This window comes from Mirounga leonina, unplaced genomic scaffold, assembly GCF_011800145.1.
Source record: "Mirounga leonina isolate KUSES-001 unplaced genomic scaffold, KU_Mleo_1.0 Mir_176, whole genome shotgun sequence".
Classification (NCBI taxonomy): Eukaryota; Metazoa; Chordata; class Mammalia; order Carnivora; family Phocidae; genus Mirounga; species Mirounga leonina.
Genome location: NW_023270454.1, coordinates 42,079,510 through 42,102,626, shown reverse-complemented (window position 1 = coordinate 42,102,626; position 23,117 = coordinate 42,079,510). Strand labels below are relative to the sequence as shown.

General features: G+C 37.2%; 1 protein-coding gene across 1 annotated transcript in view; it reads right to left on the bottom strand.

Moving 5' to 3' along the window:
• The window catches only part of INPP4B (inositol polyphosphate-4-phosphatase type II B), a 543,837-nt gene that overhangs the window by 355,022 nt on the left and 165,698 nt on the right, over nucleotides 1-23,117 (bottom strand). Inside the window, exons 4-5 of the mRNA XM_035023009.1 lie at nucleotides 21,383-21,592; nucleotides 19,773-19,817 (exon numbers count right to left, since the gene is read on the bottom strand). Of these exons, the coding sequence (XP_034878900.1) occupies nucleotides 19,773-19,817; nucleotides 21,383-21,473 (136 nt within the window). The 5' untranslated portion in view covers nucleotides 21,474-21,592. The remainder of the gene's footprint in view (nucleotides 1-19,772; nucleotides 19,818-21,382; nucleotides 21,593-23,117) is intronic.

The following is a 23,117-nucleotide window of genomic DNA, read 5'->3' as shown; positions in this document are numbered from 1 at the left end:
TCTCAAATTCCTTTTGTTTGGTCAGGTTTCTTATAAATGTCACATATATATCTTTCTCCTTGTATTCCAGAAAATTAGATGCCCACTAATCAACTGATAAGCCAATTTGGGTTATGTTTCCAGCCTAATAAATTACTGTACTCCGTTAAATGGTTTCACAGTTACCATCCTATACCAGTGATTAAATCGAGATTACACAAATTTACAGCATGCATTTAAAAATGTAACACTTAAGCCGAATAGCCCCTCTTTCTAATTGCTTCGCCAGTATAACATGTATAATATGCTTTCCTGTATTTAGTCTCTTCTTCCTTTCTGTTCTTTATTCTTCCTTTCTCTCCAGAATTTTAAGACAACGATTTTTTGAAGCCTAGGCTGCCAATCTCTACAGTTCAGATCCCCTGAGTGGGTTCAGAAGACAATACTGCTTCGTTCCCAGGGCACTGCATTCCATGATAATTCAGTTGTGTGCAGTAAAATGGCAGAATACAGAGTGTCCCTGCTTCATATTAATATCCACAGAATGAGATTTTCCTAAGTAATTGGGAATACTCTATTCACTTTTAAATATTTTCTGAAGGCTGCTTCTTAGAAAAATGTGGCTTGATATCATACTCACTGATTTATGGCCATTAATGTATACATTCTATGAGCATTCAGTATTCTCTATAGAATCTTTAAGAGTCTTTAATTCATTGAGTCTAACATTACATCTTGCCATGCCTGTTCATTTTAGCATATTTTCACCTAATCAAGGCTACTTTCTGTAATTTTTCTCATCTGGCATTTTCCCTTTGTGTTCTCTTTTCTGCCATCTCAAATTTCCTCTCTAACGTATGTTTCTCTCATCATTCTGAAGGATGAGGTCATTGAAGTCATCACTGTATATTTATAAGATGTGGGACTATTAGGGTCAGGAATATATCTCTCTTAACCCACCACAGCTTTTCTTTCAATTAAACAACTGTTTTTAAGTCCTCATAGAGATAAAACAAAAATGTGTTATTTCCCCCTTAACTGTTGTGTGGGAGATTTTAATTAACACATACTTCCCTCAAGAGTATGTGAACCATGCATAACTGCCAACATAAGCAATATTTGTTGGAAAAATAAAAAATACATAAAAGTTGGCATAAAAAGATTAGAATGTTTGGAATTCTTTCTCTTTTCCTTTTTTGGTTTTATTTTGTCTTTTAAGGCAATGAAGTTTAAAAAAAAAAAAAAGTCCCAAATTCAAAATCAGGGCCTGACTTTTCAAGGAGGATAAATACTCCTCCATAACATGAACCAACAGTATTAATTTTAGGTTTTTAGAAGGTCAGGGGGAAATAAGCAACTCAGTGTTTAAGGTTGAAAGATAAGATATAAATCTAAGGGGTGCCTGGGTGGCTCAGTCAGTTAGTGTCTGCCTTTGGCTTAGGTCATGATCTCAGGGTCTTGGGATCAAGCCCAGCCTTGGGCTCCCTGCTCCATAGGGAGTCTGCTTCTTCCTCTCCCTCTGCTCCTCCCCCTGCTTGTGCTCACTCTCACTCTTTCTCCTAAATAAATAAAAATCTTAAAAAAAAAAAACCCAAGAAATCATCACACACACACACACACACACACACACAAGAAGGAAAGCCATCCTAATGCAAGAATTTTTTAGACATACTGAAATAATGCTGTATTTTTTGCTCCTATATTACAACAATAAAATGCTAATATCATACAAATTTTAAGGTTGTTCTCATTTAAGATAATACGTGAAGCATGCAAAGAAGATGGGGGTTGGGGGGCAGGAAACAAAATGTACTGTATACCTACAATGTGTCAGGTTGCATTGGGCTTAAACTTTGCTTGTGTTAGCGCATGTCCAGAACAATAATATGCCTGTTGCTACCTCATTGTTCCACTAAATTCCATCTGTCTCTCTCTCTCTTTTTTTTTTTACTAGTCAGTCAGTCACATTTGTGGATCACAACATGTGGCTCAAGGATGAAGACTATATTTATTGATTTGCTTTTCACCAACAGTAGAGTATTCAGCAGCCTATTTTTTTTCCCCAAAAAACGTTGTTCTGCTCTGTCTGGTCCTCTGCATGTTCAATGGTGATTTAGCTTTGTAACAAGAATTTTAAGACTCTCGATACTTTGATAATAGAACCCAAATAAAACATGAGGAAAAGATGAGAGCAATGCCTTAGGGAGGAAGCAGATGACAAAGTTATTGAGGAACATAGGCAATAATTTGCAAGGGGGAATTTAAAAGATGTTGTTATAGAAACATTGCTTTAGAATTCTTGCTACACTGAGATTTGAGCACCACTGCTCCTAAATTTCATTATAACTGGTTCAGTTATAAAATTAAGCTGATTTCCTTCATGTAAAAAGCTACATTCATGTTGTAGGGGGGGAAAGGTCCCGAGATAAATTCTTTTACTTTTTCCCCATAACAGAATAATATACAAATAAACCACCACATCTTATGCATATCTCTGTGTGTGTTAAATAAAAACATGTTGGCCTTTTAAAAGAAAAACAAAATGTCTGAGAAGATGAAATTCACTTCCTTAGTGCGGAATATTATACATATGAAAATAAACTACCCACTCAGTACCGGTTCTGAATTTAAGTATCATTGAAGAATCTAGAGAGAGAGAAAAAAAGAACCTCTTCCTGGAACAACGGTGCTCTCGGGAAATGCTCTTTGATCCTCTGTGCTCTGGAGCAGTGAAGATGCCAGCTGTAGAGCAGAGAGCGTATTTGCATATGAAAAGAACAAATTTGGTTCAAATTGCTCTCGTCAGTACCAGCAGACTCCCATTCTCCAGCTTGTCCCCAACTCCCTCAGCTTCTCTCATGTCAATCCTCAGAAAATACTATTTTGTCTTGTTTTCATGACTATTACACCTTGGTGACTGAGACTCCATCCTCAACGCTTTGAATTAAAAACAAGTCTGTGCTCATGTCTCTTCAAGTTTTGATAGCTGACCCTATATGCTGAAAGCCCCAAACTGGTCTGGCCTCATCACCTGACACTGGATACAGACTTCGTGTGCAAGCTCCAGATCCACGTTCCACTTGAGAAACAAGCGCTTGCAGCTTTCTGCTGCTCTTTTCAGCAGGAACATATGTGCTGCTTAAGAAAGGAGGAAAACATTATTCCAAGAATGGAAGCAGGTCCCTCTGAATACTAAAAGAAATATTGTCAGTTAATGGAAATCTGTAGTGTTGAAACTAGGATAGCAGAAGTAAGACTGAACAACACAGAGAACAGCCTTAAGCCTTTTACCTGCCCAGAGGCCAAGAGGACAACATTTTCCCAGGACTACCAGGTCGACATGGGAACCAATAGGATTGGAGGGCCCATCAGTAGATCCAGAAGGGCACGTGGGTTAGTGAGGAGCGGCTGCCTGCTTCCCTGTTTTACCTCCAAACCAAGAGATGAGGCCAGTAGAGCTGGTGAAGAGAGTTACAGGAGGGGTGACAGGAAAGTCAGAGCCCGAATCACCAAAGATGGATGGCGAAGAGAAGTGCACTCACAGTTGTTGAACTCTAAGGACACAGAATGATTGATGTCTAGGAGGTATTTGGGGGCTGAGGACAAATAAAGGAAATAGGGGCCTGGAATGTTGCCTTCAGGGGTTGGTGGTCTCCTGAAAGAATCCATTTGTTTGGGCAGGAAGTAGCAAGCAATCTGGAAAGCAGTTGTTCAATCTGGACATCTTCACACACAACACATTGACTCACGGTCTGGCTTTCACCAAATCCTGAATGAGGCAATTTTTAGACATGCTTTCCCAAAACAAAATATTTTACAAGAGTTGCATTCTATATATTACACTTAAGGGCTTACACTTTAGGAGGTGGTGCTTAAATTAAGGTAATTTAAAAAAAAATTTTTCAGGAATATTATTTTTTATAAATGTGCTGCACTTAGTATCTATATGTGGAATTAGTAGCTTTTTAAAATGCAATTGCTGTCCCTCTCTAATGCCAACTATTTTACAAGTAGATTAAAAGTATTAAATCAAGGCCTTACATAAAGAGAAAATAAGAGGGGAGAAGGGGGTGGGGGGGAATAGATGGTCTTGAGGTATAGTTAGCCCGAGGTATAGTTAGCCTCTTGTTTTACTTGTCTCCATCTAGAACATCATTTGGAGGCAGGACAAATGAAGAGCTTGAAGAATATAACTCCCCATCTTTCTTGAATCTCTTGAGTCAATCATATGTGTGATTTTCCTGTAGACAAGAGAAAATCAGGCTTTAGGGGTGTCAATTCTCCCATCATAAGATGGTTGACTCACAGGAAATAAAACAAGGTTTTGGTACAGATAAGCTAAAGCTAGAAATGACTAGTGATCCAGGAGACATAGAACATGAGAAAGAAGACAAGAGAGTGTGTAGGTGAGAAAGCAAATGTGGGATAGTCCTAGGGCAGGAAGGGTCTAATTATTCAGAGCAAAATCCACAAGTTCAACACTATGTGGAAAAAAGCATAGCTCAGACAATTTGAAAAGTAGGAGATAGTGGTTCCAGGAGAATCCAAGTTTGAAGGAAACAGAGAGGATACTTCTTAGAAAAATTGGGATCTCCAAGGAGAGCAGTTCAAACCCAAAGCTCAGCAGAGCTCCTGCTAGCTGACTGAAGAGTGCTTCAGAGCCTTAGCTTTACAGGAAGTTTTGGAACAAAGGAGAAGTAGTTTACACTACTCAAATTAAAGAAGAACCACCTTCTCTACTCTTCCAGGATATGTGGTATACTAGGTAAGATAAGAATATGAGACACCTTCTGTTTGAAGGTCTCCTTGATAGTTCTTACTTGTTTTATGCAGTAAACCACCTAAGGTTCCCGGTCATAGATCCCAGTCCTGACCAGGTGACTGGATTTGTGATGGAGTCTCAGTATTCTCATCTGGAAATGGGGATGGTAATTATATTTCTTCTCACTGAGGGTTTGTGAAGATCTGATTCAATAGGTGAAAAAAAAGGTTGAATTTCTAACAACATACTAGTAATATATTTCTTTCACATATATTTGCTCAAATACCCTGTGACATAAGAATTATAATCTGCAACTTACACATATAGAATCAAAGTTTTAGAGAGGGTAAGGGATTAACCCAAGACAATAATTAGAATAAGACCATTAAGTGATCAATTATACATCTAGCACCATTCTTAGTGCTTTAAGTACACTACCTCAGATTAATCCACAACCGCTCCCAATAAAAATGAATTGCTTAGAGCCACATAGGTAGCCAGTAGCAGAATCAGGATTCAAATGCTCTCAGGATGGCAATGCAGCCCATGCTCTCAAATGCTGCCCTTGTATTGCCCCTTCTCGGAGTTTATGTAGTACAGACTGAAATGTAAAGTCAAATTTCTGGACCCAGTGCATTTCTACTATTTTAGTTGTCTGTTATGCTTCTTGTTATCTGTTTATATATGCTCTTCAGAGCATCTCTATAAGAAGAATCCTTGCTTTGTGATGCTGTCATAATACCAGAATCTTGAAGTGACTTTGTGAAGAATTCTAGGCATAAAATTCTACACAGGTAAGCAATCACCAGCTACACAGTCTAGTTACAGAATGCCCTTGTTCAGCTCAACCTATGACTGATTCTTCCCGTGAGTTCTTTCTAAAAGAACTCCAAGGGCAGGAAGGCTCTATCCCTCCTAATACATAATTTGTTAATAACAAAATATCAATGGTTAAATAACTGTATTTATTGAGAATTTTAAAATGTGTTGCTTTTTACAAATAATTGTGTTAGCAATAATTACAAAAACATTTCAAGGGCATATCTAAATATATATACTTATTTTATGAAGAAATGTGAGAGGAAAAAAGCAATGGCATTCATGCATGCTTTCAGTTCATGGATATTTATTGAATGTCTAAATGTACCCAGCATGATTCTAGGTGACAGTTTTATAGCAGTGAACAAGAAAAGAAGTTCCATATTTTATGGAGCTTATACTCTAGTGGGACATGAAGTTTAAAATAATAATTTAGTGAGAATTTTAAACAGTGTGTTAAATTGAGTGTCGGGAGGGAGGGTGGTTCAAGAAAAGCTTCTCTGACAAGATGACGTTTGAGCTGTGACCTAAAACATACCAAGGAGCCAGCTTAGGGAGAACAACAAATGCAAAGACTCAAATGTTTGGCTTGTTTGAGAAGCAAAAGGAAGACCAAGGTCAATGAAGAATGAGCTAGAAAGTTAGCATAAGTATGGTGAGAATGGCCTGCTCCTCAAGATCCTTATAGAATGTGGTAGGATATCTCAATTTTATTCCAAGTGAAATGGAAGCCATTGGAGGATTTTATCTAGGGAAATGAAGAAATCACATTGATAGTTTGAAAAGATTACCCTGGCTCTTCTATCAGGAGGGGACTATGCAGAGGCAAGAGCAGATGCCAGCTTCCCATGGGGACTCCCCTAACTGGCTCCAGTGAGAGCTGATAGCTGCTCAGAATTGAACAACAGCAGTGGCAAAGGAGAGAGAGTTGGTCAAATTCAGAAAATATTTTCAACATAGAAATTATAGGACTTGGTGACGGATTTAATGTGAGGTTAGGGAAAAAGAAGAATCAAGAAAGGGTTATAGTTTGGGGACTGGCATAACTGAATGGATGGTGATGCTTTTTATGGAGATGGGCATCATGGAGGAATGACATTTTGGGAGGGACAGGAATGGGAATCCATAAAACAGGTTTTAATTATCTTAAGCTTAAAATACCTCCTAGATGAGCAAGTGGAGATATTTACCAGCCAGTTGAAAATGGGAATTGGGAGCTCCATGGAAAAGTGAAGGCAAGAGTTGCAAGTTTTGGAAACAAAGGCCCATAAATGTTGTTTAAAGCCATGGACTGTGAAATTGTTTAGAGTGGAGGGTATTTAAGTTTTGGGTGGGGATAAAGCTGATATTCTGGATTTGGACAAGTTTTGACCTGGGAATACCTTTTTTGCTTAAGCGGACTTCTGAGACCTTACCACTACAGAAAACAGCCAAGAACAATCTTTTGTCCTTGGTAAAGTAGAGGTAATAGGAGAATAAGTGGCAGAACACTTGAAAAGCTTTGGGCTTTCTCATGCCCGGTATAAGACCACAGGCAAGTCACTTAACTCCTCTGAGAGTCGGTTTCTTCCATTGTGAAATGGGCATAGCACCACCTTTGTCAACTGCAAGAGGTCAAAGCTCAAGTAAGAATCATTTGGGAAAAGACTGTTTTGTACAGTGGAAATATGAAGGGACTTTTCTTTAATCCTGCGTTCCACTCTACTAGGTCTCTTTTCTTCCCCATGGCATGGTTCCCAGGTGGTCGAGGATACATTTGGATACCATCTGCTCCACAAGAAGGCTGACTGGTAAATTTCAGTCACACAGACAGCAGCATCAGGGGATCTTGCTCCCTTACAACCTCCGTGGCTTTCGACTTTATGCAAAGCAAGACCACCTAATGAACAAAGCCCCTAGGTAGTCCTGATTCCCCAATTACCCGTAAGTAGCAACAGATGCTACAAAGGTAGACCTGTTCCAGTGACCAGCCGCTCTCAGTAACTAGACAATGGAGGGAAGAAAGTAATTAGGTAAATCACATAGAAAGAGCAATAAACAAGATGGGGCATGTTGATCATGGATAAAAGACACAAATAAAGAAGGTAGAAAGTAAACATTTAAAAAAACCCCTCTAATTTAACAAATAATTTGCCAAACCTCTGTGAAGAATCAATTTTGGCCTGTGAAGTTAGACCTGGTCAAAGACTTCCTTTAATTGAAAGCTCCTATGGTATATTATTCAGAAGGAAATGTGACGTGAATAGACATATTTATCATAACATAATTCAATTAAATGATACGGTTGCAGCAAACGAGAAGTGGGAAGAGAAGTTTGATTTCTCATATACTTCTCCTTTATTAATGATGTCACATATCTCAACTTCCTGAAGAGCGCCAAACTAGAATCTAGACCAGTGTCACTAAGGACAGGCTATATTCCAACTGCAGCACACATTCAACCTTGAGACTCTAGAAACAACTACCCACACAACAGACCTATTAAGAAGCTCTAATTGGTTCATTTTCTCTTCTTCCAGTTAAATCTCTAATTATTTCAGCAGTACAAAAACATAATGCAGGTCTTAGATAGCCTTTAATGTCTTCTCTTTCCCATTCCTGCACTTTTAATAATCAACCACAAAGAACATGGCCTTTGGAGTTAAAATCTATATTTCTCCATCTCCTAGTCTTATACCCATGAGCAAGCAACTGAATTTATCTGTGAAACATGAATAGTGGGAAACACCTAAAGGGTCAGTTGTAGAAGCAGAGATAGAAAATGAAAAGGATACGGCCTAATACCTGGCACTCAGAAGGAGTTCAATAAATGATAGCAATTGTTATTCCTAAAAATATAGTGTTAAGACCTCCTGCTCAAGGAAGTACTCATTGAGTACTCACCCAAGGTTATATTCAAAATAATAAAGCTTAACCAATCATTAAATATATGTCAGATACTAGTTTAAGTGCTTTATGTACATTCACTTATTTAATTCTAACAAAAAACTTATAAGGTAGATACTGATACCCTTCCCATTTTATAGATAAGAAAACAAAGATTCAGGGTGCCTGGGTGGCTCAGTTGGTTAAGCCACTGCCTTCGGCTCAGGTCATGATCCTGGAGTCCTGCATCGGGCTCCCTGCTCAGCAGGGAGTCTGCTTCTCCCTCTGACCCTCCCCCTTCTCATGCTCTCTCTATCTCATTCTCTCTCTCAAATAAATAAATAAAATCTTTAAAAAAAAAAAAGAAAGAAAACAAAGATTCAGAGACACTGTAATTTTTCTAAGGTCGAGTGGCTAGGTGGTAGCAAAGACAGGATTCAAACGCCTGCAGTTGGCTTCACACTCCCATCTCTTAACTGGTGAGATATATTGTCTCCCCACTCAGACTGTAGACTGAAATCTGAGCCTGAAATGCAAATCCACTTCTGTTAGTTGTCTATTATTTTTTGTTGTTGAGTTGTTGGTAAATGGTTGTTCTGAAAATGTCTCCTCAAAAGTATTGCTTGTTAACTGATGCTGTCAAAATTGAGATAGCTTAAAGAAAGGGAAGATTCCTCTGTCTGCAAACTCTGCATAGGTAGGCAGTTGTCAGGGGCACAGCATGGCTACAGAGTCTATTGAGTCCAGCTCAGCATGGCTAAGGCTTCTTTGAGTTTCATCTAACATAACCCCAAAGCCAGTAAGACTCAATTGTTCCTGATACCCAAATGAAATTTGCTAGCAAGACAATGTTTAAAAAGTTGTGTTCATTTAGAATTTTAAAGCCAGTTTCTAATAAATGTGCAATGATTGTAAAATATTGCAAGAGAATTCCTAGAGCCTTAATTTATTTTTGTTGTGGGATTATAAGTAATAAAGAGGGATATGTAAGTGAGCATTAAATGCATCACCTTGGAAAATGAGCTCTAGGATTCTGTTTCATGAAATTTGCTTACTCCCTTTGCCTGAATTGTCTCTTGTGTTCCTTCTAAACCGCTGAAATCCTGCTCATCCTTCCAGATCTGGTCCAAATGCCACTTCCTCTGAGATGTTGTTTCTGATGCTGCAGTTATATTTAATTACTGTTTGCTCAGTATTTCCATAGTTGTTGGCGTATGCCCTTATCATAATCTGCCTAGCATTGTGGTTGTTTGTCTCCATCACTTCCTAGAAATTCTTGGGAAGCAGGAATCAATAAGAAAGCGATATAGCCTGGTGGTTAAAAGCAGGAGCTTCAGAATCAAACAGAATTCAACTTGGATCCTTTTTTTTTTTTTTTTTAAGAGAGAGAGAGAGAGCATGAGTAGGGGGAGGTGGGGCAGAGGGAGAGAGAGAATCTCCAGCAGGCTCCAAGCCCAGCTCCAAACCTGACACAGGGCTCAATCTCCTCACCCTAGAAATCAGGAGCTGGGCACTGAACTGCCTGAGCCACCCAGGCGCCCCCTCAACTTGGATCCTGACTTTGTCACTCAACTTTCATAGGATCTTTGGAAAGTTGACCACTGGGCATTTTACATTTTTTATCTCTCAAATGAACATAATATAGGAGAGCATGCTCTGTACTCAGACTCCTGGGTTCAAATCTTGGGCTCATTACTTAACCTGTTCATGCCTGTTTCCTTCCCTCTAAAACAAAAATGACTGATAATAGAACAATTATCTCATAATTAAACTGTGAAAATTAAAGTAATTAATTTATGTAAATTACTGAGGACAATGTATGGTAAACAAACACTTGATAAATGTTAGTTATGTTTAGTGTTGAGTTGTGAGGAAAACATGGCATTCTGTTTGTGAAGAGGTAACTACCATTTCATAATACCGTAAGTATCATAGATTCTCAGAAAATGGTAGCTACTCTTGTGGTATTGCTATGATCCGAGCACTTTGCACAATGCCTTGTCTTGAGAAGGTACCCCGCAAATTATTGTTCAGTGGAAAGCCACGTTTTATAAGGGAAGTATCATACTGTGAGAATCAAGAGAATGGTGGTCTATGTATGATAAAGCAACAAAATAGGACAAGCACAGGCCTGATCTAATTCTTACTAGGTACTTCTATTATTGCTGGAAGATGATCTTATAGCTTATAAGAAGTAATATTCTATCAATAAAAATTAAATACAAAAATATACCTCTGTGCTTGGTATTCCCTTTAGCTGAAGCAGCATGTCATGTATAGGGTAAAAATACTAAAGAAGATAGAGTAAAATCTTCCATTTTCCCACTGGAGCTTTAAAAAAGTCAGAGCTTTATAATCATTTATAGAACACAGACCAGCAGGAAAGTAGAAGTGTGAACAAAGGAGAGAATTGGTAAGTTTAGCCTCCTAAGATTTTCTTTTTTTTTCTTTTAGAGAAACACATAAAAACAACTCCTGATTTATAGCAATTCATAAAGTATGAATGAACCTGACATTCAGGTTAATGAAGGCCCGAACAAGCTATAAAAGCTGTGTCTGTAAAGAGATGAGACTGTTTTTGTGCAGCTTGTCAGTCTGAGCACATTTTAATACACATTTCAAATTCTGAACACAGAAAACTGGTCACATAATTTACATGACTTTCTGTTTTTTGTTTTTTGTTTTCTAACCAGGCTATGAGAAATATAGTGGCTATATATATACAAAATCCCAAATCAGTCCACATAACCTTATATATGATCCAATAGTAGAACAAAGTATTTAGAATCCTCCTGGACAAAGGCTTAATAACCAAATAGGATAACCTCACCTTTTTTCAAAGCCACTCTAATATGTGAATTTACCTACCTAGGGACATCTTGTCATTGTGCCATAACATGATGTTGTGATACAACTGAATTTTAATTACTGAATTCTAGGATGGTACACATCATTTACCTGGTATAGGTGTATAGTGGGTTGCATATCCACAAGACTATTTTTTTTAATCCTTCATTTCCATAGAAAAAAATAGTTTCCACAAGTGGTAAATTTCAATTTGCCTATTTAGTCACATTATGTACGGCAGAACTGGCATGGCTTACAGAGTGAATGTGAAGTTAATTTCTTATAAAACCTTGGAATCACTAATTTTTCTATATATACCACTATTCTAAAAGACCAATAAGTAGATGAATCAAGAATCAAATCTGAGGACACATTTTCCATTTTCTCTTCGAGGAAGACAAGATGGCGGGCCTTTTTTTTTTTAAGATTTTATTTATTTATTTGAGACAGAGAGAATGAGAGACAGAGAGCATGAGAGGGAGGAGGGTCAGAGGGAGAAGCAGACTCCCTGCCGAGCAGGGAGCCCGATGCGGGACTCGATCCCGAGACTCCAGGATCATGACCTGAGCCGAAGGCAGTCGCTTAACCAACTGAGCCACCCAGGCGCCCGATGGTGGGCCTTTCTATATGTAGCTTGGTATAATAATAAATAAGTACTTAGTGCATGCCTTTTGTGTGTGTGTTCTCTGGATTTGAAGTCTTTACCTTGTTCCAAGCACCAAATGTCTGCTTATGCTGCTCTCCTGGTCTAGAATGTAATTCCTCCTTTCCTCTTCCTATTCTTAATCCTATTTTCTAACTTGAAGAATTGATTTTAAGTTAGTCTTCCTTAGGAAGCCTTTTCTGACTACTCCTTCCTATACTAGTTTGATCCTTTACACAATCTCTTATATTCTTAGAAACCCTAAAAATAGCTTAGTTTTTAAATGTCTTTTAATGATTTCAGGAGTCTTAGTTTGACCTCTCTAATTATGCGATGAGCTAATCGAAGATAAAGAGCAGAATTTTACTCCTTCAGCTATGCCTTTTATCTTGTTCAGCTTGTTCAGCTTATTCAGGTTATTCATTTTTATTTTTTTAAAGATTTTATTTATTTATTTATTTGAGAGAGAGAGCATGAGCAGGGGGGAGGGGCAGAGGGAAAGGGAGAAACAGACTCCCCGCTGGGCAGGGAGCCCGATATGGGACTCGATCCCAGGACCCTGGGATCATGACCTGGGCCGAAGGCAGACACTTAACTGACTGCGCCACCCAGGCGCCCAGGTTATTCATTTTTTAAAATGACAGCACCTGATTGTGACATTTAAATGAGCAGATTGCAGAGATTTTGGAAGATACAAGAAAGTATAACAAAGGAAATCAGAATTCTACTAACCTGTCATAACCACAGTTAAAGATACTCATACCTATTCTTCCAATCTTATTCTTTTGTACATACAAAGAGAGTTAAATAAGGTTCATGTTGTATATGTAATTTTTTATTCTGCTTTGACAATTTTATATTCTCTTGTTTGATAAAATATCTTTCTGACAGATCATTCTTATGAGTTTATAGTAGTCCATCTTAAGACTATACGTTTCACTAGAAAAATTAACACATGTTGAGTGACTCTTGAGTTGAGAATAAAATACAGTGGTCTGTACTTTCCTTCATCCATCCTGAATTTGAGGTGTTAGCAGAAAAGTCAAGGTCAAGAAATGAAATGATAAAATGGAAATAAAGAGAGTTAACTATGTCTGAAAATGTATGATGATATAGGACCATATCACACAGATTACAGATGTATTTCTATATTGTCTATTATTGATTTTTATCTATGAAAGCTTTCACTATATTACTATGAAAATTATAGCAGTTGCTATAGACTTATCAATTTTAGAAAAAACTGAAAAATGAAGTAAGGCTCTATTAAATAATTTGAGCTTCAGATTAGTCTTATTTTATGTACTAATAAAACCTATAGGGGAGGAGTTGTTACATTTTCTTTCAAGAGGAAAAAGTCTCTGGAAAAAATTATCCCATAACTTAAATATGGATTCTTAAAAGATGAAACACCTTTACAAAAGGCAAGGGATTTAACAATCTGTTGGCTTTGAACCTTAATCGCTCTCTATCTCTTGCTCACTAGAGGCTTGGCAGTATCCAGTTGCCAGAGCTGATCCTATTACCCAGCAGTTAGGGAGTCAGGAAGGCTAGAAGAGGCCATGGGGCCAGGATCTCACTGGATCAGTATTTCTTCTATCCCAGAATTGTCCTACTCTGACCCTGGCATTCTAGTCACCCAGCAAGTGGTCCTTCACTATTCTGCCATTTCCTCTGAGACTTTTTTTTTTTTTTAACCCAAGACCAGATCAGCTCCTAACTTGGTTTCATTCCTGATCAAACCAGCAACCCAATTCATTACCCTTGAGCCCCAGTATTCCCATTCCTACAACCCTATGACCTGCTGCATAAATATTTACTACAGCCAGGACCTCCTGCTGAGAAAGTCACCTGGGTCTTATGTTCAGTATGGACACTTTCCAGATAAGTGTCAACATCCTAAGTCCCGCCGGATACACAGAGGCCTTCTTTGACCTCTATATCTAAAATAATCCCTCCATCTCCCAAGTCAATTACCTCTCCCCCAAACATGTTCTATACAGTTGTCCTGTTTATTCTCTACATAGAACTTAACACTACCTGAAATTATTTACTTACAAGTTTTCTATGCTCCCAATACAACTTGTATGAATGAATGATTTGTACTGTTAGAGATTTCACTCCAGCATTCATGTCTTTACATTCCTATCATAAATGACACTGAGGCTGTTGATGTCTAAAATGTGTCTTTCGATGCACCCTATATCTGGTCATTGGCTTCGATCAGGTATCAGCCATCAACGTATAAATTATCTTAAGAATGTAACTTCACAGTGTCAAATAAATAACACAAGAACCACATGCACACACAAACACACACACACGCCATCTCTCCTTTTTTAATATACATTAGTGCCTACTGTTTTGGATTTATGATATGTAGTATTCACATAAAAACATGAAAACATACTCATAAGTATACTATTGACTTTGGAGCTAGTAAGTGGAGATATATAAAAGTAAACATTATAAGCATAAATGAGAGGATAAACTTAAGAAATAGTTAATAGTTCTTTTATATCTTTGTCAAGATTAGTCTTCTCTATATATTTTCCACAATGGTCAAAGGAAATGCACCCAGATTTTAAGAAGTGATCTCTCTTCTTTCTTCCTTTTTTCTTTCTTTCTTTCTTTCTTTCTTTCTTTCTTTCTTTCTTTTCTTTCTTTCTTTCTTTCTTTCTTTCTTGGAGAGAGAGAGAAAGACAGAGAGAGAAAGAGAGAGCACGTGCAAGCACATGGGCAAGCGAAAGCAGGGGGAGGGAGGAGGAGAGGCAGAGAGGGAGAACAGCAGACTCCCCTGCTGAGCAGGGAGCCTGAGGCAGGGCTCCATCCCAGGACCCTGAGCTCTTGACCCGAGCCTAAATCAAGAGTCTGATGCTTAATCGAATGAGCCGCCCAGGCACCCCATGATCTCTCTTTTTAAATGCTTATTTTTTAAAAAATAAAAACAATTTTATTGGGGTGCCTGGGTGGCTCAGTTGGTTAAGCGGCTGCCTTCAGCTCAGGTCATGATCCCAGAGTCCTGGGATCGAGCCCCGCATCGGGCTCCCTGCTCAGCGGGGAGCCTGCTTCTCCCTCTCCCTCTGCCTGCCTCTCTGCCTACTTGTGCTTGCTCTCTCTCTCTCTGTCAAATAAATAAAATCTTAAAAAAAAAAACAACACAATTTTATTAAACTGTAAGAAAATCTGTGTTCTCTTGGGTTTTCAACTATTTCTCTTTTTGTGGACATTAAAAGGGTATCAACACATTCAAATGAAACAATGAAAAAATGTGGAAGCAGGGTTGCAGATGTAAGGGTGAGTTACATAATTTAAATTCAGTGAACCACTAGAAATATAATGGCAATGGACCTGAGATACTTTTTCGGTAAATGCTGAACTTGTGTTAGCAAGACATTTTTAAACCAATTAGCTTGCTCAATTGACTAAGCATCTCCTACCTCATTTACTTGAATAAAGATGTAGCAGAGGGGGGTGCCTGGGTGGCTCAGTTGGTTAAGCGACTGCCTTCGGCTCAGGTCATGATCCTGGAGTCCCGGGATCGAGTCCCGCATCGGGCTCCCTGCTCAGCGGGGAGTCTGCTTCTCCCTCTCCCGCTCCCCCCTCTTGTGCTCTCTCTCACTCTCTCTGTCTCAAATAAATAAATAAAATCTTTAAAAAAAAAAAAAGATGTAGCAGAGGAACTTCAGCAAGATATAGTGATTTTATAATGGCATACAGACAAAGCAGAAACAAATCCTCAATGGAAAATAACTTACACAAAGCAATATGACACCTAGCAAAATTAGCGTAGCTGTTTTCCCAATTTAAAAGCAAACCATTGAGATTCTCAATTTATTTGAATAATTTGGCAAAGAATCAGGAATCAAATAAAAATTTAGTTGAAAAATTAGGTGGAACAAGAGCCTCCTACTTTAATTCTTTAAAAAAATTTTTTTTGTATTAAGACGCCTTGTTTTTTTGATTAAATAAATATGCATTTTTAAATAATGATAAAAATATTTAGGAAACTATTATTCTCTCATTATTATGAAGTTAGCTAGTTAGCAGGTGAAGTCTTAAAGAATTTGTGGGATTAAAAAAACTCAAAGAAAAAAGTACCAAAAAATACACAGTAAAACCTACATGGGTTTAATTGTAATATCCTTGAAGGAGTATTTTCAAAAGGCTTTATTTATTTATTTTTTTAAGAAATACTACAATTGAGGATTTTAAAATGTTCAGAAGCATAACAAACAGTTTGGGGAATATATCTTCCAGGACCAACAACACAATTTCCTGAAGACTCTAAATAACTTTGTTTACTTGTAAGGCATTTTTTGCCATATGATAAGATAAAATTATCTGTTGTTAAGAATTCTAGTGGTTTGGGCGCCTGGGTGGCTCAGTCGTTAAGCGTCTGCCTTCAGCTCAGGTCATGGTCCTAGGGTCCTGGGATCGAGTCCCACATCGGGCCCCCTGCTCAGCAGGAAGCCTGCTTCTCCCTCTCCCACTCCCCCTGCTTGTGTTCCTGTTCTCGCTGTCTCTCTCTGTCATATAAATAAATAAAATCTTTAAAAAAAAAAAAATTCTAGTGGTTTTTCTGAATAAATATGAAAAAAGAAAATTGAGGTTTTTTTATGGGAGGAATATTATTATGCATAAATTGTCACAGCTGCTCATCTCTTAGATCTATGATTTAAAGCCAGAAATATAAGTAATGACAGCATTGCTATTGAATTTGACTGGGCTTCTGAAACAAAATAATATAGCTAGGTCTTTGAACAAGACAGATAAGTTTATTTGAAAAAGAAGATACGTATTTGGCCTACGCACCCTGTCTCTTGAAAGCTGGCCTCCATGTTTGACTAACAGCCTCTCCTCCAATTGTCTCTGCCTCCTTCAGATTTCACCTTGTTCTCCAAGATGCAAATAAGAAGGTTTTAGAGTAACACTAAGTTACTCTAACAAATCTTTACTCTTTGAAATCCTAGTAAAAAAGTAAAAAGAAAAAAAAAATTCTTCCCTTAAAAATGAAAGATGAATAGATAAAGGCTCAAGTAGCAAGAGTTACAGTGAGTCAAGAGGTACCTAGATTTCTTTTGCTACTCAGCTCCCTTTCTTTTTTTTTTTTTTTTTTTTTTTAGATTTTATTTATTTATTTGAGAGAGAGAATGAGAAAGAGAGAGCATGAGAGTGGGGAGGGTCGGGGGAGAAGCAGACTCCCTGCTGAGCAGGGAGCCCGATGCGGGACTCGATCCAGGGACTCCAGGATCATGACCTGAGCCGAAGGCAGTCACTTAACCAACTGAGCCACCCAGGCGCCCTCAGCTCCCTTTCTCAAACAAGTTCTTTCTATATCTGATACCATCTGAGCACTCTCTAGAAAAAAAAGTATAGTTTTTTGGTGTTCCACAGAAGTTTCTTGAATTTTCACATTTCTGTTTCTTCATACCAGGGAAAATAAAAAAAATCTAGAATCCTTAACTTACAACACCTTTTAGCTACATTTGTAACAAAAATGTTTTTAAAAAATGAATTATACCAAAATCCAGAACATTGACAACACTAAGCGCTGGTGAGGATGTAGGGTAACAGAAACTCTCATGCATTGCTGGTGGGAATGCAGAGAGTACAGGCACTTTGCAAGACAATTTGGGAATTTCTTACAAAACTAAGCATACTCTTACCATATAACAATGTGCTCCCTGGTGTTTACCCAAGGATGTTGAAAACTTATGCCTATACAAAAACTTGTAAGCAGCTTTATTCATAATTACCAAAATTTGGAAGTAACCAAGATATCTCTAAGTAGATGAGTGGACAAATAGACTGTGCTACATCCCACCACTGGAATATTATTCAGTGCTAAAAAGAAATAAGCTATCAAGCCATGAAAAGACATAGAGGAAACTTAAATGCACGTTACTAAGTGAAAGAGGCCAATCTGAAAGGGTGACATACTGTATGATTCCAAGTATATGACATTCTGGAAAAGACAAAACTAGGGAGAGAGTGAAAAAAATATCACTAGTTTCCAAGGGTTAGGGGAGAGAGGGATGAATAGACTAAGCACACAGGACTTTTAGGGCAATGAAGATACTCTGCATAATACTTTAATGATAGATATATGCCATTATACATTATCCAAATCCATAGAATGTACAACACTAAGAATGAACCCAAATGTAAACTATGGACTTAGAATAATAATGATGTGTCAATATAAGTTCTTTAAGTGTAACAAATGTACCACTCTGATAGGGGAAGCTATGCATTTATGGGGCCAGAGGGCATATGGAAAACCTCTGTACTTTCTGTTCAATTGTGCTGTGAACCTAAAACTGCTCTAGAAATAAACTCTATTAGAAGAAACAAACAAAACAAAAAAATTATATATAGTTGTTATCTCAATAAGTTACACATCAAAATGTAGTATTTTGAGCAAAGGATGTAAGTTTGAAATCTATTTCATTATATAATAAAAATGTATATTCTTGGAATAATTGAGACTTCAAATCACTAAAAACTACTATAGATAGTAAATGCACATATTTCAATTTGTCCATAACTTTATAAAACATGTATATTCACATTTAAAGATTTAGATATCCGGTCTCTATATAGGAAATTGAATACATGTATGTATGATTCTATAAAACCTCATTGCTTTCAAAACATTTTAGAACGATAAGAAGAAAAAAATCCTCTCTAAATGGTTCATATGAACCATATTTTTACCCTCTTTAAATACCATTTTGCAGCTAATTCTCTAATGACATTTTGCAGTCATACCAAATTCAGACACAAAGCAGGTCCCACTCACTAGCTAAGCAGTGGATCAGCCACAGAGTGCACATTTTTAACTCATCCTTGGACCAAGTTACACATTTCTACATGTGACAGATCTTCAAAGTTGCTTAAGAAAGTCAAAGTTTTGAATTATAGTTAAATTCTCAAATACGAAGGATCTGTCCACAAAATCAAGATGGAAGAAAAAGGGGATTTTTGAGTATGTGACATTGAAAAAAAGAGGCAGGAACCTTGTAAATGGCCTAAAGAAAAACTATATGAGCCTAGTCTCTAGCCCAAGGAGAAGATAAACACATAGATTTCAAGAAATGTTGATTAGCAGCAAAGCCCAGTCACTGTATTAGGATGAGTGCTGGACACCAGATCTGCAGTCAGTTGACCTGGTTGAGAGGCACAACTCTGTTACCACTGAACCCTATACCCTTGGGTAGTGAACTGACCTACTCTACAGCTCAAATTCTTTACTTACAAATTGGGGAAGTGACATCACATAGAATGATTTTTTTCCCCTCAGCTTTTTTTTAAACTGAAGTGTAATGAACACAGTGTTGTGTTAATTTCAGGTATACAATATGATGATCCAATAATTTCTTCTTCTTTTTTTTTTTTTTTAAAGATTTTATTTATCTATTTGACACAGAGAGAGAGAGGAATCACAAGTAGGCAGAGTGGCAGGGAGCAGCAGAGGGAGAAGCAGGCTCCCCGCCGAGCAAGGAGCCCGATGTGGGACTCGATCCCAGGACCCTGGGATCATGACCTGAGCCGAAGGCAGATGCTTAACGACTGAGCCACCCAGGCGCCCCCAATCCAATAATTTCATAACATTTCTCAGTGCTCATCATAAGTGTACTCTTAATCTTCTTTATCTATTTTATCCATCCTGCCACTCACCTCAAAGTAACACCGTAAAGAATGAAAGTTTTTTTATAGAACAATGTTCTTAAAAGTTTGTAAATTATATAATGATATAAGCAGTGATATAATGATATAAGCAACATAAGGTTGTAAACTATATATACAGATTATTATTCTATTTATCAGTATAAATAAGATGGAATTCCTTACCAAGGATGAATTCCAACTGTGGTTCATTTGGAGTCTTCTGAATACCTATAAATAGTGAGTAAGAATCCAGATTAAAGATATTTAACTCATAATCAAAAATATATCAATATATATTACTATGCTTCACCCTGCCCAGAATTTATAAATACATTATTTGGCAGAAAGAATTAACTCAGTTAATTGTCCAAATTTATAAGCTGTCAGTTCTCATAATATTTGTAGCAGAACTAAATGTGACTGAAGTTTTGACTGATCTTCTTAGCTCTATGGTTATAAAGAAACTGAAAAGATATTGTTTTTTGCAGCTTTGACAAATTTAAAACGTATTTTTCAACTGTTAGTTTCTCTTAAATGCACGTAGACAGCGGCAAAACCTTAAAAAAAGATGACCTCACAAAAGTACTCTCTTATATAGACTTTTCTTTCAAACCACTCCAGCCTGCTGTAAATAGTAAATTATTAATTAAAGAGCTATCTCTAATAAGGTGATGAAAGACATTATGGTGGTAGTTATTCTGCCAACTTATTGATAGCTCAAATCATTGTTCTGATAAATGTTTTTATTCCTTTTTTCTAGATTTTTAAGAAATCTAATAACATGGCTAAATGATTTAGAGTGAAGTGGAGGGAAGGTCTGAGAACAAAAGTAAGGGTGGGAACATACAGGGGTTAGAAGGTTGCAAGATCAGGCTGTGGTAAGTGATAATGTGCTATAATGTGGTAATGTGGATATCTGATGGCCACACACAGCTTGGAGTCTTCCTAAACAAAAGTGGATGAGAACTTAAATGCCAGTTATTATAACTTATGGCTGGCCAAACAAGCAAAACTAAAATTTATGTAAAAGTCAACCATTTGGTAATAAATGTAAGAACATTACAAAAATAATTTTCTTGTTTATTTCTATTGGTACATTTACCAAACATGATTTAAATTTACTACTAATATATTGTTAGAACCACCTCTATGTATAAAAATCACCTATTTTTTATTTACATGGTTAACACTTTTTTTTAAAAAAGATTTTATTTATTTGTCAGGGAAAGAGAGAGAGAGAGCACGCACGAACAGGGGAGAGTGGCAGGCAGAAGGAGAAGCAGACTCCCCGCTGAGCAGGGACTCCCCACCACAATGTGAGGCTTTAGGCTTGATCCCAGGGCCCCGGGATCATGACCTGAGCCAAAGGCAGATGCTTAACTGACTGAGCCACCCAGGCATCCCCAGAGTTAACACTTTTTTGCATGGTAACCATTTATTTTTTATTCCTGCTGACATTTAACAATACTAAAATTTTAGACTTTCCAAGAGAAACGAGAGTGACAATCATTAGGCAGCTTTCTGTTCATTTCAAAGAGTGTAGATTTTTTTTTAAAGTTATTAACAACTGCCATAAGCTTTGAAAAACCAAATTTCTTAGAAAACTTTTCCAACCAATACTGTTTTCTAAAGATTATTTTTATAATGTAAATTAAATGAAAGGTTTGGCATATGTTTGGCAGTGTTAAATAAATGGCCAACAGGAATCCTCTGAAAAGAAAAGTCACAAGTCATGCTAAAAAATAAAACCTAAACTCTAGAAGAGAGTTACAGAGAGGGGAACACATACTTACTTGTGAACTGGAAGTCCCCAGCATCATTTGCCTGGGGTGTGGGAAGAAAGTGCTGGCCTTCTTCTGATGCTCCTTCCTCTTTGATTTCCATGATCAACCTTCACACTTGTTTAATCTTCCAAATTTTCGTGTCTAAATGTTACTGACAATGATTCCTGGTTTAATATAGATGTATCTTCACATTAAAGACCAAAATCCCACTCTGAAATTCTGCATTTAGGAAATAGCGACAGCAAAAATCTCAGTTATTTGAGTTCAGTGTAAAGAATTAAAGGTAGGTAGAAACTACAGTTTCCTTCCTGCCTGACTCACTTTTATTTTCAAGATCAATCCACCCAATTAATGTGCCATAAACTCTAAGTTAAATGGGTATGCTCTATGCAATTATTTTATGGTCATATGAGGGACTTGTAGATGCTGAAAGGTGTATTCTTTCTCTTCTAGTTCATTCTGTAAAATAGTAGATAGCAATAGGGTCTGCTAACTTAATATGCATCTAATTTAATAGCAAGAGCAGATAGCATCTTGTCAAGGCATTAGCATGTGTTGCCAAAGTGAATATTATTATTATTCCTTCCATTAGAACTACGCTTTATGCTCATCTCTCCATCCACCCTTGTTAGAACATTATTCATGAGCACATAAAGATAATTTGGCATGACACTCTTCCAATATGAGCCAACAAGTTGTACAAGAGAGTTTCCAACCTCATCATTATCCATAGAGTGTCTTGCTTCTCTGCCTGATAAAGTTTTAATTGGTTAATGATCAGGGTATATGGTGAAAAGAATGAATAATAATTCTAAAAAGCTAAAGCTCAAAGGGAAATGAAAGTAACAGTAAAATGATGAAAATCAGCATGGGGGAGAGAAAGCCTCTCCAAGAATTCAATATCCTCTGCAGACAGTCTCAATAGTTTCAAATTCATTTTGATATTTAGCCTGATATATATGACCAAGAATGTGTTGTTTTAAGTCAAGTTACCACCTGAATTAAAATGTATAAAAAATCTTTAAATGTCTGCCCAATGTTGTTTAAAGAGATAGTGACAATCAAGTTTGGTTTGGAATAATGCAACTTTACAATTCCACAGCCTAAGTCTTTGTTGTTTTAACAAAGCAGCTTCATTTGTAATTCTGCTCGGGTTTTTCAAGATCATCTAGCAAAAATTAAATCCAGAAAGCATCTTGAATCTTTAGAAAATATTATAATAAAGTTGCAGATAAATACACATTGGCTACTCAGGATACAACCAAGAATAAAAGCCTGGGGTAAAGGTCATTGTGCTATCAATTAGACCAAATCCATCGATTTGAAAATTATATTTTGAATTAAGATAATGCTTTCTATTTTTTTGACTATTTAAATTTAGAAGTCTCTTCTGATAAGGACAGACACATATTCATGGAACCACATTCTATGACAAATTCATTAGCATTAGTGGGATAATATCTATGAAAGACTGCCATGCATGTGGGACTTGGACACAAGGACTTTGTTAACTTCCTCATATTTCTTCACCAAAAACCCAACCCCTAATCTTGATCAGTTATCTTAAAAATTGAAAAGGAGACCTAAATAAGGCAATATGGGTAAATCCTAGCAAAACAACAGCTCAGCACACTATGGTGAATAATTAACAAAATAAATGTCAACTCTCTGTGTGAGTGAGTATGCATTTTTGGGTGGATGGAGAGGACTGAAGATGCCTACAAACACTAACATGGTCCCATTA